Source organism: Lynx rufus, unplaced genomic scaffold, assembly GCF_022079265.1.
Source record: "Lynx rufus isolate CCGP_SWC_20201006 ecotype Redwood Valley unplaced genomic scaffold, mLynRuf1.p SCAF_11, whole genome shotgun sequence".
NCBI lineage: Eukaryota > Metazoa > Chordata > Mammalia > Carnivora > Felidae > Lynx > Lynx rufus.
The window spans coordinates 62659085-62675307 of record NW_025814825.1 but is presented as its reverse complement, the minus strand read 5'-3'; the positions used below and the strand labels follow the sequence as shown (position 1 = coordinate 62675307).

General features: G+C 51.0%; 1 protein-coding gene across 2 annotated transcripts in view; it reads left to right on the top strand.

Moving 5' to 3' along the window:
• Nucleotides 1-16223, top strand: part of DHX32 (DEAH-box helicase 32 (putative)) — a 53282-nt gene that overhangs the window by 29171 nt on the left and 7888 nt on the right. For both annotated transcript variants that reach the window (XM_047073591.1, XM_047073590.1), the window contains 4 exons: nt 538-910; nt 6862-7107; nt 8426-8525; nt 8613-8771. In XM_047073591.1, the coding sequence (XP_046929547.1) occupies nt 538-910; nt 6862-7107; nt 8426-8525; nt 8613-8771 (878 nt within the window). The remainder of the gene's footprint in view (nt 1-537; nt 911-6861; nt 7108-8425; nt 8526-8612; nt 8772-16223) is intronic.

Genomic DNA, 16223 nt, shown 5'->3' with positions numbered 1-16223 from the left:
CCAAATATATATATATATATTTTTACATAGTCATCAGAACAGTGCTTTTTTAAGCACTGTATATGCGATCTTATGAACACAAGGTAGGGAGTAGATCTCTGTGCTGTAGGGAAAATCGAAGGTCCGTATAGCTTTAGGATTGAGCCTTAGTGTTCCTTTAGCATTATATAATCTGGAAGGCCAGGCTTTGCTGAGTCTAGTGGAGTTTTAAATAAATCCCCATCTTCCCCTTTTTATTTAAGCCTCGATGTTATGTACAAAACCCACACACTGCCTCCTCCTGGCGGGGAACATTTCTTCCTAGAAGATCGGTGCTTAGAGGAGGGAGTTTGCTGAGAAGGGGATAATTCGTCTGACATGACGGGAGAGGCATAGATTTAAATAACTTGCTTTTGGACGAGAGTCAGTAGTAACTTGTGATTCTATCACACTAACTCCTGAGTGAGTTAGGGGACGGCAAAGGCGTTTGTGGTGGCGGCAGGAGTCGTCGTCTGGTGTCTCCCAAGAGCCGCTAACTTGACCGCCTCTTCTTTGTAGGTACTGCACCGATGGCATGTTGCAGAGGGAGATGATGTCCAGTCCGTTTCTGGGTAGCTACGGGGTCATCATCTTAGACGACGTCCACGAAAGGAGCATTGCCACGGATGTGTTACTTGGCCTTCTTAAGGACGTTTTAATGGCGAGACCCGAGCTGAAGCTTATAATTAACTCCTCCCCTCACCTGATCAGCAAGCTCATTTCTTACTACGGAAACGTGCCTCTCATAGAAGTGAAGAAGCAGCACCCCGTGGAGGTTGTGTACCTGAGCGGGGCCCAGAAGGAGTCTTTTGAGTCCATTTTACGCCTTATCTTTGAAATTCACCAGTCTGGTGAGAAGGGAGACATTGTGGTCTTTCTGGCCTGTGAACAAGTAAGTAATATTCTGACCTAAGGGCGGAGCTGGGTTACGTAGGGGGGAGCCTGTTGACCCTGTGGCGAGGCTGTTAATAATTAACGTACGGGTTTCAGTTTGCTGAGTCGCCGTTGAAACGCTTGCCTGTTTTAAATACTTGAGAAGACACGCAGGCAGGGTAAACACAACGTGTTCTGGAAGGAGAGCACGGAAGTGCTTCTGCAGTCCCAGGCGGTGAGGACAGAGGGCCCGGGGGGCGGCTTGGGGGTCTCCAGCCTGTGGTCCCGAGCTCACCCGCTGACACCAGGCTCGGGCCGAGCGTCCGTCTGCCCCAGATGGTCTCGGGAGGGAAGATGCACGCCGACTCCCGTCATGCTCTCACTGTCTCCCGTGTGACCAGGGGCGTGTGCCGGAGACGAGGCCTCTACCCATCCCACAGATGTCCCTCCAGTCGTCACCGCAGTGTTAGCGGGGAAGTATAATGTCTAGCCCACCCAGAGGACTCGCTCCCTGCACTGGGGTCCTTTTAAAAAAGGATGACAAAGATCTCACATGGATTCTGGAAAATGTGGTTTCAAAAGAGTAATTAGAAATGTATCACCGAGGGGCGCCTGCGTGGCTCAGTCCGTGAAGCATCCAACTCTTCGTTTTGGATCAAGTGATGATCTCACGGTTTTTTGAGTTCGACTCCCACGTGGGGCTCTGCGCTGCTTGGGATTCTCTCTCTCTCCTTCTCTCTCTGCCCCTCGCCTACTCATGCTGCCTCTCTCTCAAATAAACTTTATTACTTAAAAAAATTTTTTTTTAATGTTTATTTATTTTTGAGAAAGAGACAGAGCTTGAGCAGGGGAGGAGCAGAGAGAGAGAGAGGGAGACACAGAATCGGAAGCAGACTCCAGGCTCTGAGCTGTCGGCCCAGAGCCTGATGAGGGGCTCAAACTCACAGACTGCAAACTCATGACCTGAGCTGAAGTCGGACGCTTAACTGACTGTGCCACCCAGGTGCCCCAAATAAATAAACCATAAAAAAAAAAAGAGAAAAAGAAAAAGAAAGAAATGTGTAACTGAGTCTTTGCTACTGCTTTTATGTGGTCAAGGTGCCATCAGGCTTGCAGTGGATTTGGGTTTTGTTTTTATTTGTGGCTATGCCCGACCCTACTTCCCCTGTAGTATTCTGTTGGCTGAATCTAGAAGCCCCCAGAATCTCAAGGATTATCTCTTTCTTCTTAGGGACTAATTTCCTGGTCTTTTTTTCCTGCTCATCATCTTACTCAGTAAACGTGCTACTTTTTAGCAGACCATGACCCAAATACGTAGTGATTCCAGTGATTAAGCAGAAACCACACAGGGAAAGGGAGATTGTTTGATGTTGGCCGAGGCACCAGCTGAGCAAAGACAAGTGTCTCAGCTCTCCCTCAGAGCCTTAAGTACTCACTTCTTTCAAAAATACTTGTAAAGTATTTATGCGGCTTGATGTTCAAAGCATAAAGGACGACGGGCCCTCCCAGCTTCGGGGACTTCAGACAGCCTTCTCACAACGTGGATTTTACCTGCTTCCATAAAGAAAGGAATTCAGAATCTCAAATATATAACTACCGTAGATTTAGTGATTTTTCATGTATGGACTATACAGTTTCTTCAATAGGAGGTCTTCTCCCTATTATAGCGATTTATTCTGTGATCATTTCCTAAGCCTGCATGATTCAAGAAAGTCCTGAGGAAAGTGGTAAGATGAACAGGCGGCCAGGGGAAGGATCCATGAGGACGATTACAGGTTCTCAGTGTAACCGGGCGAAGCCTGAGGAAGGGAAGATTGGCAGAATGAGTGGTCAGTCACCAGGTGAAAAAGAAGACATGAGTTTCTGGGCGGGAGGGAGAAAGGATAATTAAGACTGATAGAATTAGTCATCTTTCAAGTCAAAGTAGACAAAAATTCCAAAATGGATTTTTGGAAAACAAACTTGTTGCGTGCAGATCTTACGGTTCCGAGCCTCTGGGAGCGAGGCCACGATGGTGGGCAGGTGCCGCGGGTCTGACCTGGGGCCAGGCCTGGAACCCGTGAGCCAGGCTCCTCTTGGTGCACCGACTCACGGCAGGTCTGGGTCACCAGCGTCCCGCTGGCTTCAGCAAACCTCTGCCGGGACCAGCTTTCTCTCCCAGTCCAGCTCCGCCTTCCACGGCTGGCATTGGGCTCGCTTGTCCCCGTGTCCCACCTAACAGGCTGGACGCAGTTCAGTCCCCTGCCGGACTTTTCCCTTTTCTTCTTTACCACGTCTGCCAGGATTACCATTAAGGTACGCCTCTCCCTCTCCTGTGGTCTCGCAATTTCTCTCTTCGACAAATGTGCCTTGCTCTGAAATCCAGGTTAGCCGCTGTTGGTCACACCCCCACCCCCCATACTATTTGAAACTTTCTTGATTTCCATATAAAACGTTAAAACCTGCCACAGCAGTTAAATGTCCCGTGAAAGCAAATCCAAGCAGTTCAGTACATTAACAGAAATGCACTGTCATTTTTTAAGAGATACATTTTTTTTATTTTAAAAATCTTTGAATGTTTATTTTGAAAGAAAGTGCAAGCAGGGGAGGGGCAGAGAGAGAGGGAGAGAGAGAGAGAGAGAGAGAGAGAGAGAGAGAGAGAGAGAGAATCCCAAGCAAGCTCTGTGCTGTCAGCACAGCGCCCCACACAGGGCTCGATCCTACAAACTGTGAGATCATGACCTGAGCCAAAATCAAGAATCAGACACTTAACCAACTGAGCCCTCCAGGTGCCCTTTAAGAGATACATTTTATTTTATTTTATTTTATTTTATTTTATTTTATTTTATTTTATTTTATTTTATTTTGTTTTTATTTTGTTTTTATTTTGTTTTATTTTTAGTTTGTTTTATTTTGTTTTTAATTTTTTTTAATGTTTATTTTTGAGACAGAGACAGAGCATGAACGGGGGAGGGTCAGAGAGAGAGGGAGACACAGAATCCGAAACAGGCTCCAGGCTCCGAGCTGTCAGCACAGAGCCTGATGCGGGGCTCGAACCCACGAACTGTGAGATCATGACCTGAGCCGAAGTTGGACACTTAACTGACACTTAACTGAAGTTGGACGCTCCACCGACTGAGCTCCCCAGGCGCCCCTTAAGAGATACAGTGGAAATTGTAGAAATGCCCTCACACATTTTGGGTTGGTGAGCATTGGGTACCTCCCGTTGTCTGTAACTACTTGCTCAGCACCTCAGTCTGCTGTGAATTAATCCCCATCGTCACAGGCTGTCCTGTGTTTTGACACTCAATTGAGACTTTGAGCCCTCAGTGTTTATAGTTCCTTATCCTTTAACTTTTAACCTGAAAAAAAAAAAAAGTGAAATACGTGAAGTAGAAAATGAAGTTGGGATTCATGGTGCCAGCAGCCAGATTGCTGTGCTGCTTTAAACAGGACGGCATTGTCGCCTGGAAGGTTTTCTGGGAAATGCCCTGCGTATTTGCGTCGCTGTGGGCCTTTTCGTCTTGGGGCCGGGGATCTCCCTGCATGTGTCACCTTGCTTTCCGTGGCTTTGCAGGTGACTCAGGAAGGCCCCACATGGGTAAGTGCACAGACACATTGAGTAAGAAGGAAATGAATAAAGAGTATTTTGGGGCGCTGGGTGGCTCAGTCGGTGGAGCGTCCGACTTCAGCTCAGGTCATGATCTCGCGGTTCGTGGGTTCGAACCCCACTTTGGGCTCTGTGCTGACAGCTCGGAGCCTGGAGCCTGCTTCGGATTCTGTGTCTCTCTGTCCCTCCCCTGCTTGCACTCTGTCTCTCTCTCTCTCAAAAATAAAAATTAAAAAAAAAAAGTGAACAGTATTTTAAGCTGTCTTTTTCCTTCAAATTCTGAAGGTTATGGCCTCAAATCCTTTGTTAGCTGAGCCTGAAGCGCCTGCACTGTGCACACTGTCAGTGTCTATTTTGCTCTGCTTTTTTTTTCCTTTTGAAGAGTTCTTTTCTTCTTTTTTTCGTTCTCCATTCAGAACAAAACTCAACCTTAGAACCCACCTACAACCACAAAGCTTTAGCAATGGGAAGCAAATAAAAACTGAGTGGCCCGAATCACTTTTTAAAGAGTATCCGAAGAGAGTAAGAAATGTTTGAGTGCAGTTGGAAGGTTTATTTTGAAAAATAATTGCCCGCAAGCAAAAAGAGAAAGATACTGCTGGAATCAGCCTCCTTTTCCGGCTCCAGGAACGCCTGTGGCAGCCTGTTCAGGGGCGGGATTCATCTGGGAGGGATGGAATGGGGCCTGTCCCGGGGGGCCGAGCAGCAGCCAGGGGCAGGAGACACAGCTCACGTCTCTGTCCTCCTCCTGGTGATTTCTAATAGGCTGTCCGCACGTGGAATGGTGACGCGATCAGAATTAGAAATACGGAGAAATCGTTTTGTTCTGAGTGTTCCAACTGGCAAGTTTTCATTTATTATGATCAGCAGGTACTCTCTTGGCTTGGTAGAAATCTGCCCCAAGGACGCCACCTCTGTGCGGAACAGGGGGGTCTACACGGGAGGGTGTCCCTGACAGCTGCTCCCGTGGAAGCCTCTGCCCTGCTTCCTGGGGCCTCCTGGAGGCCCGGGAGTCACTTTCAAACAGCTCTCCCCAGGCCTTAGAGACCTGTGATGCCATCTTTCTAGGCAGATGTGTCCCCTACAAAACCCTGAGTCAACTCAACCCTCTTCTACAGATGAAGGGAAGGAAGGAGAACGAGCTGGACACTGGAAAATGGAATAGGTCTTAGGTCTTCAAAACTCTTAGTGGTCACGAGAAGTCATCTTTTTCATGTAGATTTTTAGTGCAATCTGATGAACGAAATGAGACTTCTTCCATTCGGTAGTTTGTTAGCTGGGCCCTGAAGAAAGTAGAAACTTCAGAAATGTAAATTCCAAAGGTTTAAGAGTTACATTAAATGACACCTCTTTTATTTGAGGTCCTAAAAATCTAGTTGTATTTGAGAAATGGAAAAATACCATCTAGGGGCGCCTGGGTGGCTCAGTCGGTTGAGCATCCGACTTCGGCTCAGGTCACGATCTTGCACTCCGTGAGTTTGAGCCCCGCGTCGGGTTCTGTGCAGACAGCTCAAAGCCTGGAGTCTGTTTTGGATTCTGTGTCTCTCTCTCTGCCCCTCCCCTGCTCATACTCTGTCTCTCTCACTCTCAAAAATGAATAAATGTTAAAAAAAAAAAAAAGAAAGAAAAATAGTATCTAAAATGCCTTGCCTTTGGAGCATTTTGCCCCCTTACTTATGCGTAGTTTTAGGGGCAATAACTTACTTTTTCTTCCCCCAATACATTTGTCAGTGAAACAATTTAAAAGGGTATTTCTGCATGCTTGAATCATGCCACAGTGTGTAAATCAGCAGTGACTGTCTTCTGCCGACTTCATTCCATTTACACTATCTTAAAGGCTAATGGGTCCGAGTGACCCAGAGACCCTGGTTACAGAATGGGTGTGTATATGCTTTTATTACAGACCCAGAGATTGTTTTAGAATTCTTAGTTCTTCCACCATTAAAGCACCATGCGTCACCATCAATATGAGGATAGCTTCTGTTTACCTGTCATTGTTAATGGATATGAGAAATTGCATCAATCTAGAAAAATAAGATAAATGCATAAAAAGGCACGGGCAGTACATTTCCCAAGAGGAAGACCATTTTGGACGAAAAGCAATGAAATTGTTTATAAGTTACATTTAACTTCCCCAAAGAAATGTACTCATCTAGTCGGGTCTTCTTTTCATGTAATGATTCACAGAGACAACAACACAGGTATTTCTTTCCCTGCATACATTATGTACCTTTTGCCTATAGTTTTATTTAACTTAGACATCTTTTTTTTAAAGTGATGAACTTGTAAAAAAAAAAAATAAAAAAAAAAAATAAAAAAATAAAGTGATGAACTTGTAACATATTTTATTCTCATGGATGATGTTATTTTTTTTACTTTAGGATATTGAAAAGGCCTATGAAATTGTCTGTCAAGAAGGATCTAACTTGAACCCAGATCTAGGGGAGCTGGTGGTGGTTCCTCTGTACCCAGAAGAGAAATGTGCGTTGTTCAAGCCAAATGAGGAAACAGAAAAAAGATGCCAAGTTTATCAGAGGAGAGTGGTGCTAACCACTAGCTCTGGAGAGTCTTTGATCTGGAGTAACACAGTCAAATTTGTCATCGACGTGGGTGTGGAAAGGAGAAAGGTAAATTCTTGTCACGTGCGTAAATAGCCTGCTGATGAGCATCGAGAATCCATTTCTTGGGTTCCTGCCATCGTATCGAGCAGGAAGTGAGGATGAACTCTGCGATCTGATGAGTCTCTGAGTTGCCCATGTGCACACACAGGAGGATTATCTCGGCCGGTGACCAGTCTTGCCTACCCACTACTGCCTTTCGTTAGCTTGTCGGTAATCCCCACGCTAATTGAGGTGCCAGAGGAAAACGTTTTGAGAAAAGACAGCTACTAAAGCAGAAAGGTGATGGCTCCTCTTGTCAGTGGTTTTTCTTCAGCTAAGGTGCTAGCAAGGCAAAGGATCCGACTCCTGAACCAGTCTTTTCCTACGTACATCGTCTGAGTGTCTTGGGGGGACCCCCTTTCTCAAAGTAATTAGCATCTTGGTGATTTACCAGAATTTAGTTTCGAGTACACTGGCTTTAATTTTATCAGATTTTGGGTTTAATGTTGACAGGATGAAATCCTATCCTAAATTTTTAAAAATACTTTTATAACTACCCGTAAGTAAAAAAAAAATAGGAAAATGGAAGTAGGCTATCTCAAATTCTCAAAGACACTGGAACTTAAGGAATCATAGCATTTAAGAACTTGAAAAGAAACGTACCAGGGTATTGATCCATTTGGCGTCATTAGAGGTTTACGTAGCTTTTACCCCTTTAGGAAACTGGGTCCCCGCAGTATGTTACTGTGACAGAGCAATTCCAGCCGTTCTGAAGGCTCCCTGGGAACCGGTTTGGGCTCTTACTGAATTCGTCCACCGTTCAGAGAACCCAGGGCTGTCACTTTCCCCCTCAAACCACCCGTAGGAAAAATCCCGCTTGGTGCCATATGCCGTTTTTGTCTGAGCCCCTAGCACTGAGAGGGCTCAGCATATGTTGTCAAGGTCAGACCGCTGAGATCACAACTTGAATGGAACCTTGAAGAGACACAGCACTGGCGGACTGGCGGGTGATCATCCTTTCCTCTGTGTGGCGTGTGACGATCCGTCATCGTTCACAGGGTCGTGCTTTGAGAAGCGACACCACCAGTATTTCGGGACATGGTGCGGAGGCCCTGTGTTTATTGAACCTACACTGAAAGCAGACAGTCTCTAAATCCATTTATCAAGCCACTAGCCGTTTCTCTCTCACGGCAAGCGAAACAATAACAAATGTCATCCCGAGAAAATGAGTCTGTAGTTGGGCATTTCTCAAAGCGCCCTGGGCCACGCAGTCCCCTCCGGTCCGGCGAGCCTGCGAAATCTTGAGCGATGTGATACTAAAAAGATGCTGTCTTTCCGTTCACAGGTGTACAACCCTAGAATCAGAGCGAACTCACTCGTCACGCAGCCCATCAGCCAAAGCCAAGCGGAGATACGCAAGCAGATTGTCGGTTCGTCTTCTCCAGGTAGCACCACGGCCACGAACACGGCTGCAAATCCCCGGAGGCAGGCGACCGGGAGCCATCGTAACCATGTCCCTTGGTTTCTTCCAGGAAAACTCTTCCGTCTGTACTCTGAGGAGTTCGCCTCCAAAGACATGCGGCCACTCAAGCCAGCCGAGATGCAGGAGGCGAACCTGACCAGCATGGTGCTGTTCGTGAAGAGAATAGACATCGCGGGCTTAGGCCACTGTGACTTCATCAACAGACCAGGTAGCTGTGTGCTCGAGTGTTCTCGGGGCGCGTGGCGGAGGCGTGGCGGAGACGTGTGCCCCTGCCCGGGCCCGGGCCTGAGAGCAGGTGGCACTCAGTGGCACAGGCAGGCGCGCGGAGATTTGGTCGTACAAGCATTGTCCCCGTTAGAGGCACATGTCCTCTGAGGTCATTTTTCGACAAACCTGTAGGAACTTCTTGCCCTGACACTGGAGAATGATCTGGACCCTGGAGCCCGGGCGGCTGGGCAGGGGTGGCCAGTCCCGGCCCGAGAGTGGCCTCTTCCACAGGCAGCCCCTTCCCACTGCCCCCTGCCCGCGTCCAGGCGTCTTTACCTTGGGAACCGCTGCTTTGTTCTCGGACCAGCAGCTTGACCTCACCGAAACAGAGTGGGTACGTGAGTCCCCCATGGAGGGTCCTGACTGAAAGGATTGGTTGCCCTTCACTGATAACTTAGTTCACTTGTGCTTTGATAAAAAGAACATCCTTAATTTTTTTCACACTTTAGGCCAGTGGTTGAAATTTTCAGTATGTGTATCAGACGGTGGCAGGTGGGGGGCGGGGGGGGGGGGGGGACGGTGGATGACAACCTACTGATCCGGGTTCTGTATCACATGCACACGAGAGAGTCACAAAAGACCGTGTAAGCAGAGAGCATACTTGGAAACAGTGGAATTTCTTCTTTGTTTGGGATGTTTTCTCTCTGTTCCTGTTTTTCTGTCATTTTGCCCAGCAGTGCTGGTAGGATTTACAAGCACTTGAGAAGTACATTATTTAAAATTATTTTTTAACGTTTATTACTGAGAGACAGAGACAGAGCATGAGCAGGGGAGGGGCAGAGAGAGAGAGGGAGACACAGAATCCGAAGCAGGCTCCAGGCTCCGAGCTGTCAGCACAGAGCCCAACATGGGGCTCGAACCCACAAACCACGAGATCGTGACCTGAGCCGAAGTCGGATGCTCAACTGACTGAGCCACCCAGGCGCCCCGAGAAGTACGTTATTTTAGAGTAACTCTTTCTCAAATATTTCCGAAAATGACTGGTAGGATTTGGAGTGGGTTAAGAGGAAGGTGCTCTAAAGGTGACAGGTGCAAAGTCGACAGTGGAGACAGCTTGTCCTTCTAAGTGGCGCGGCCCTGTGCGGAGGGTGCGAGAAGTCGACGTGGGCGGGACCAGCGGCACCTGCCGCCTCAGCGCACCCCAGGAGCATCGCCAGAAGTTTCCTCACCCTGAGGGCCCGGCAGGTGCACCTTGCTCTGCACCAGTGTTGCGTCCTTCCCTGGAGCCTTTCAGAGTGTTACAACAAAACTCTCCCAGTAAACACCGTGAAAAATCAATTACTCTGGGGAACCTTTTGGGGTCTTAGATTTTCAGTGCAGACTTTCCCACCTAAGGAGCAGGGGGATCTCCAGGAGGGAGAGGGACCCGAGCTGCTCCTTCTGAAATCCGTCTACTTCCTCTGCAGCCATTTCCTCCCGGGAGCTCTCTGTCCTTCCAGAAGAAGGACTGCGGACAGCTCTTCTGCAGTGTCCGTGCCCCTGCCCCATCTGCCCACTGTGCCAAGTCTGCAGGACCATGTGCGGGGCCCCTGGAAGCCACCATGACCTGGGGGGGGCACGGAGCCCCCAGAAAGGCTGTCCTTGGGAGGGAGACTGGCTTCCCTAAGGGCCTAGAGGATGCAGGTGTCAGAGCACAGGGCAGCCGTGAGACCTTCTCCAGGGTGAGCAGCAAAGGAGCCGAGACGCAGACAGGACAGAGAAGAAGCCGGAGTAGGATGTGCGTCGAGGAAACGTACCTGGGAAAATGGGCTCGCACCTGGGTGGCGGCCACGCGGCGCCACCCTCCCGCGGGCCTCGGGGGACGTGAGCCGATTTTGCTTGGCTCCCGGCCTCCCTGCCTGAGAAGAGCGTTCCTGGGGCCCGGCTCCTGGGTCACCGGCCGAAGCGGGGAATGCGTGTCTGCTGGGTGCACCGACCTAGGCAGGAGGAGCCCTGGGGATGTAAGGTTGTAGAGTGTGTGTGGCGACCTCGGCTCGGCGCATTTGTCTTACTGGACAGTGTGGGGTCACGGGAATTGTGGGGAGTCCGACGGGGCCGGGGGACAATATCCCGGTAGCCTCCACCCCGGGGCTGTCAAACGGCCACCCATCCTTCTCCCGGCGTTTCCTCTGGTCGCTGAGGAAGCAAGCGAGGGTCTGGGCCACACGCCCCCGTTTCTCAGGTTTCTCACGGTGACCTCAGCTTCAGACGGCTCGGCTTCTGTCAGAGGCCGGCGGCCACAGCGAGCCCTGCCGAGAGCTTCCGGGCACCGAGCTCTGCAGAGACGTGCTTCGTTTCTGAAACCCACTCTTCCAGTTGCACCGCTCATCGCTCCGGCCCCAGAGTCACCACGTGTCAGGTCTCCGGGTATCTTCCCGTTCCAGACGATAGGTGTCTGGTGGCCTTGCCAGGAAGGGAGAAGAAAAGCAGGCTTTGTAACGTCAAAGATTCCAAAGAGCAGACGGCAAACCGCAGCAGGGCAGACCCCGCTTCCTCCCGCCAGCCTCCCGCTGAGATCTGGGGACAGAGGGTTAGGGGGGCAGCTCCTTTTTGTCTCCTGACAGCGTGCACACACCCATGTTCTGCTGTGTTCGGGGAAAAGAGAACTGTGGACCAAGTCTGACTCATCGTTTTAGAAGGAAATAAAGATGACGCTTGCAGCTGCTGCATTAATTCAGCTGCTAATTGAAATACGCAAATGCAGCAAACGTGTTACCCTTTTCAGGGTTCGTGAGCCATGTGAAAATGAATCTGGCATAACTAGGCTACCGGCTATTCACTGAACTCCCTTGATACCGGTCTCTTAAAAAAGAAAAAAAAGAACCAGTTGTTTTTTCCTGCCTAGTGTTGACTGTTGGCCTCCGTCACGAGCGACGCCATCACCGGCAGTCAGCACCGGGAGGCGTCGGACCGACCGACCACGTCTCCTCCTCCGGGAAGGCGATGGCACCCGCACGGCAACTGGAGACAAACTAGCTGCGGTGCACTGGGCTACATCAGAGGTCGTCTGTGTATCAGGAGGCAGAACCCATTTTGGGGGTGGCCAGACCACTGGCTTCAGAATGACCTAGGGGAGATGAACCCCTACACACAGACTTGCCAGACATCATGTGCAGGATGAGAGCTCAAGACAACGGGAGAGAATAAAGCCGGGGCTGCAGAGGCCAGCATCGGTGTGGGCAGAAAGAGGGATTAAAGATGCTGCCATGGGTTGATCTGCGGTGAGCAGTCCGGCGTCAAGAAATCAGGATCTTCTGGAACTCTGGCCGCCACGGTAAAGTCGTTTGTGCGCACGCTGGAGAAGCACGCGTGCAGGTCTCTGTGTTCACCGGAAACGTGACATTCTGCTTCGGGGTTCACGGAAGGGTCTTTACACATTACAGTCTGTACTGAGAGGAGAACAGAGGGAGTGTGGGCTGCAGACTCCACGCTCACAGTGGCACTCACAGCCTCGCCAAGGACGCTTCCGCCCGCTGCCCGCCGCCCCCAGACAGCCCCAGAGGTGACCAGGTGGTCTGGCCGTTCCGGCAGGAAGGCCCAGCGCGGGTTTCTGAATGAGCGTCTGAGGCCACGCGGAGTTTATCGCAGCGTTCAGGTGGCCGGGTGGGAATGGGAAAAAGAGGCACAGATAAAGTAGAACAACCAAGGGGCGGCTGAATGAGGATCTTGGAAGATGCTGGGAGCAACAAAGTAATTCTTCAGAAAGCGAAGCTGAGAATGGGAGAGATTTTGTAAGGCGCAGAATGCAAGGGAGCATTTTCAGCTCTTGATCCGCATTAGGCTCTTCATAGGTCCTGTGAGCAAGTGACTTGTCAGCCAGGCCAGGGCGTTCAAGGGTGAAAGGGGCATTCGAGGGTGCACGATTAAGCTGGGACGAGACATGGGAGTGGGCCGCCCCTGGGGAGCCAGGGCAGAGGGACACTGAAAGCTCAGGCTCCTGAGCAGACTGCCAGGGCTCCGGTCCCGCCCCCCTGGCTCGCTGTGTCACATCCAGCATTATGTCACTTTCTCAGGGTCTGTTTCTTCACCTGAATGGGAGTGTAATCAGAGTAACTGGTTCATAGAATTGTCAAGATGAATTAGGTACCATGCGTGGGGCCCTTAGAAATATGGGCACACGGGCACCTGGGTGGCTCCGTCGGTTAAGCATCCGACTTGGGCTCAGGTCGTGATCTCACGGGTTGTGGGTTCAAGCCCCACATCAGGCTCTGTGCTGACAGCTCAGAGCCCGGAACCTGCTTCGGATTCTGTGTCTCCCTCCCTCTCCGCCCATGCTCGGTCTCTCTCAAAAATAAGCGTTAAAAAATTTTTTAAGACACGCACAGTCACACGGTGAATACTATGTCTGTCACCACCTGCATGACTCCCACCCACACTCCGCGACAGGCACGTGGGCCCTGAGCTGCGGACGGGTGCACACGACGCGGTTTCCACGGTGGGAAGAGCAGATACCAGACCGCAGGCGTTGGGAGGCAGCACCGGGCTGCCTCTGAGGAATGGCGGTGGGTCACAGCGGAGCTTGGACGTGGAGCCAGGAGGCCTGCTGCAGGTGCAGAGGCCTCGGCTCACATCCCCGTTTCGCCGAGCTGGGCCGCTCAGGCCTCTGCCTTTGGCAGGTCACTTGCCTTTTCCTCATCTGTAGCACGAGGATACGGTGTCTGCCCTCTCGTGTCAGGGGGTTACAAAGAGGTTCAGATGAGGGGGCACCTGGGTGGCTCAGTTGGTTAAGTGTCCGACTCTTGACCTGGGCTGAGGTCATGATCTCACGGTTCGCGGGTCTGAGCCCTGCATCAGTGTCCGCCCTGGTGGTGTGGAGCCTGCTTGGGATCCTCCCCCACCCCCCCCTCCTATTTGTGCGCTCTCGCTCTCTCTCTGTCTCAAAATAAATGAACTTGGGGAAAAGAGATTTAAATGAGATTATGCAAAAGTGCCGGTATGGTGTATAGAGGGTAGGAAGTAGGCAGATGCCAGGCTTTATGAGCATGTCCTTTGAAACTCAGGGAAGCAGAAGTGTTTCCTTCCTATTTTCAGAATCAAACTCTTAACCTGTTCCCTAAAAGTCCTGACTTGAGAGTCTATGGTGTCAACCCAGAGCCATCTGATTGCTCAGTCTCTTCCTTCTGTGGACTTTGCAGCATACGCAATGCCCAAGTCCCAGTCCTAAAACCACTTGGGACCAGAAGCTACAGTTTTAAAAAACGTTTACTTGTTTCTTTTTTTTTTTTTTTAATGTTTTATTTATTTTTGAGACAGAGACAGAGCATGAACAGGGGAGGGTCAGCGAGAGGGAGACACAGAATCCGAAACAGGCTCCAGGCTCTGAGCTGTCAGCACAGAGCCCGATGCGGGGCTCAAACTCACGGAGCGCGAGATCATGACCTGAGCCGAAGTCGGCCGCCCAACCGACTGAGCCACCCAGGCACCCCTTACTTGTTTCTTTTGAGGGAGAAACAGTGCGAGCAGGGAAGGGGCTGAGAGAGGGAGGGACAGAGAGAGAGGGAGGAAGGAGGGAGAGAACCCCAAGCAGGCTCCACACTTCCGCGCAGAGCCCAACATGGCTCCCACGAACCATATCCTTCTCTCGTGGTTCTTCTCCTTTGCTCTCTTTTCAGTCCACATGGCAGAAAGTTGGCCATGTTCTGCCTCGAGGCTTACGATGTCCCGAGTCAGCCCTTGGAAATCCCGGTTTCTCTGGGTCCAGACTCCTAAGACTCCCACCATAGAGTCATCGGCTCTGTTTGAGAAGGGGCCCACCCTGAACCGGTCAGCCCTGTGTGGAGGTTGGTGGCAGTGTAGGAGGCGGTCACACGGTACAGCTCACATGCTTCTCTGGGAGTGGAGGCACGCTCCTAGGTAAAACCGCATTCCCAGCACATTGGAAGGGGATTGTTGGGTTCTGTGTCGATGTCCCTCCTCAGACCGCCAGTTCTGGAAGGCCACGATTGAGCCCGTCCACTTGTGCACCTGCCCCCAGGGCCTTGCAAGTGCCAGCCGCACGAGAAGCCATGAGTGGCTTAGGAGGAAGCGAGTGAATGAGTTGAGTGTCATCCTTATAAGGGAGTAAGTCAATCAGCAAACAGCCAACAGAGCAGCCTCGGCTCCTTTCTTCCCCTCGTGGTCCCTCACTAGGCTTGTGCCGGGGTGGCAGTGACGGAGGTGCCCATGGCTGTCTCGTCTGGGTCTCCTTCCACGGCACGGTCAGGGGCAGAGGGGGCGTGTGAGAAGTCTGAGCACACAGCTAGGTCAGCTTGGAGGGGCCAGGCCGCCCCCGCCTCGTGCTGCAGACGGTGCCAGGCGGGCACTGCCGTTGCCCAAAAGCCCCGGCCACAGCAAGGCTGGGTACAGAGGACCTCGGCTCCTGCCAGAAAGGAGTGGGTGTGGCATTGAAAATGGGTCTCTTCCGTTTACCAGTGGAGGCGACCCTGCCTCGAAAATCCTTTCCGATTCTAATGACTCCGATTGAACTTTGATGCTATATCCTTACCGGATAGAAAGCAGGGTAAGGAGTATGGCGGGAGGAGAGGGACCGGCCCTGGCTTTGGGGACCGCTTACCGGGAGAGGCTCCTTGCCCTGTTCTGCCCGAGACATCTGTTAGCAGTATTTCCCATGGGTCACACTTAAGCGACACTGCCATAAAGAGCCTCTTCTAAGCCTGACCTTTAGCTAAGACAATTTTAGGAGCCACACTGGGGACAGGTCTTAAAGTGTGGCACGCAATATCGGCAAATTCTATTCAGTTCATTCTTAGTTCCTTCACCTGTAAAATCTACATTCATTAACTTGTTGCTTCTAATATGATCAAGCCTCAGGAACACCCTTTTTCTGGTGTGAGGGTGGGAGCAGAATTAAGAAGTCATTTCTGCCGGTAATCCCGTGTGCAGCCTCCACCGCAGGGCATAAAAACGGGGACGAGCAGTGCCTTTTGGGGACAGAGCCTGGTCGTGAAGCCAGATGCTTACAGGGACAGTTGCTGAAGGTCCTGTAACGTACACGCACCAGTGTCGCTGATTTACAGGAACTGTTCCTACACCATTTTCTGTAACTAAGTGAGCTCCTCACGCCTCCAGCTGCGTTTAATCTGCGAGGCTTGTTTCCCTTCCCGCTTCTCGTACCTTCTCCGGCAAGTCAGCTGTTCCTCCATCTCATGGCTCACTGACAGAACCCTCGGACTTGTTTCTTCAACAGCCCATCTGTTTCCTTCCCGGGACCATCTTCTCGAGGTCTCCTCTTTGCCTGGGGGTCCCCAAGAACGGATGAGGAGCACGCCAGGGCTCCGTGCGGCACCCAGGCGTGACCGAGGCGTCAGGGCCCAGGGAGGGCGGGGGACCTCCTGGGCAGCCCTGCTGTGCTCCGCAGTCAGTCTCAGTGACAGAGTTCCAAACCAACAGGGAAGTTCAACTTCTCTTCTCCCAG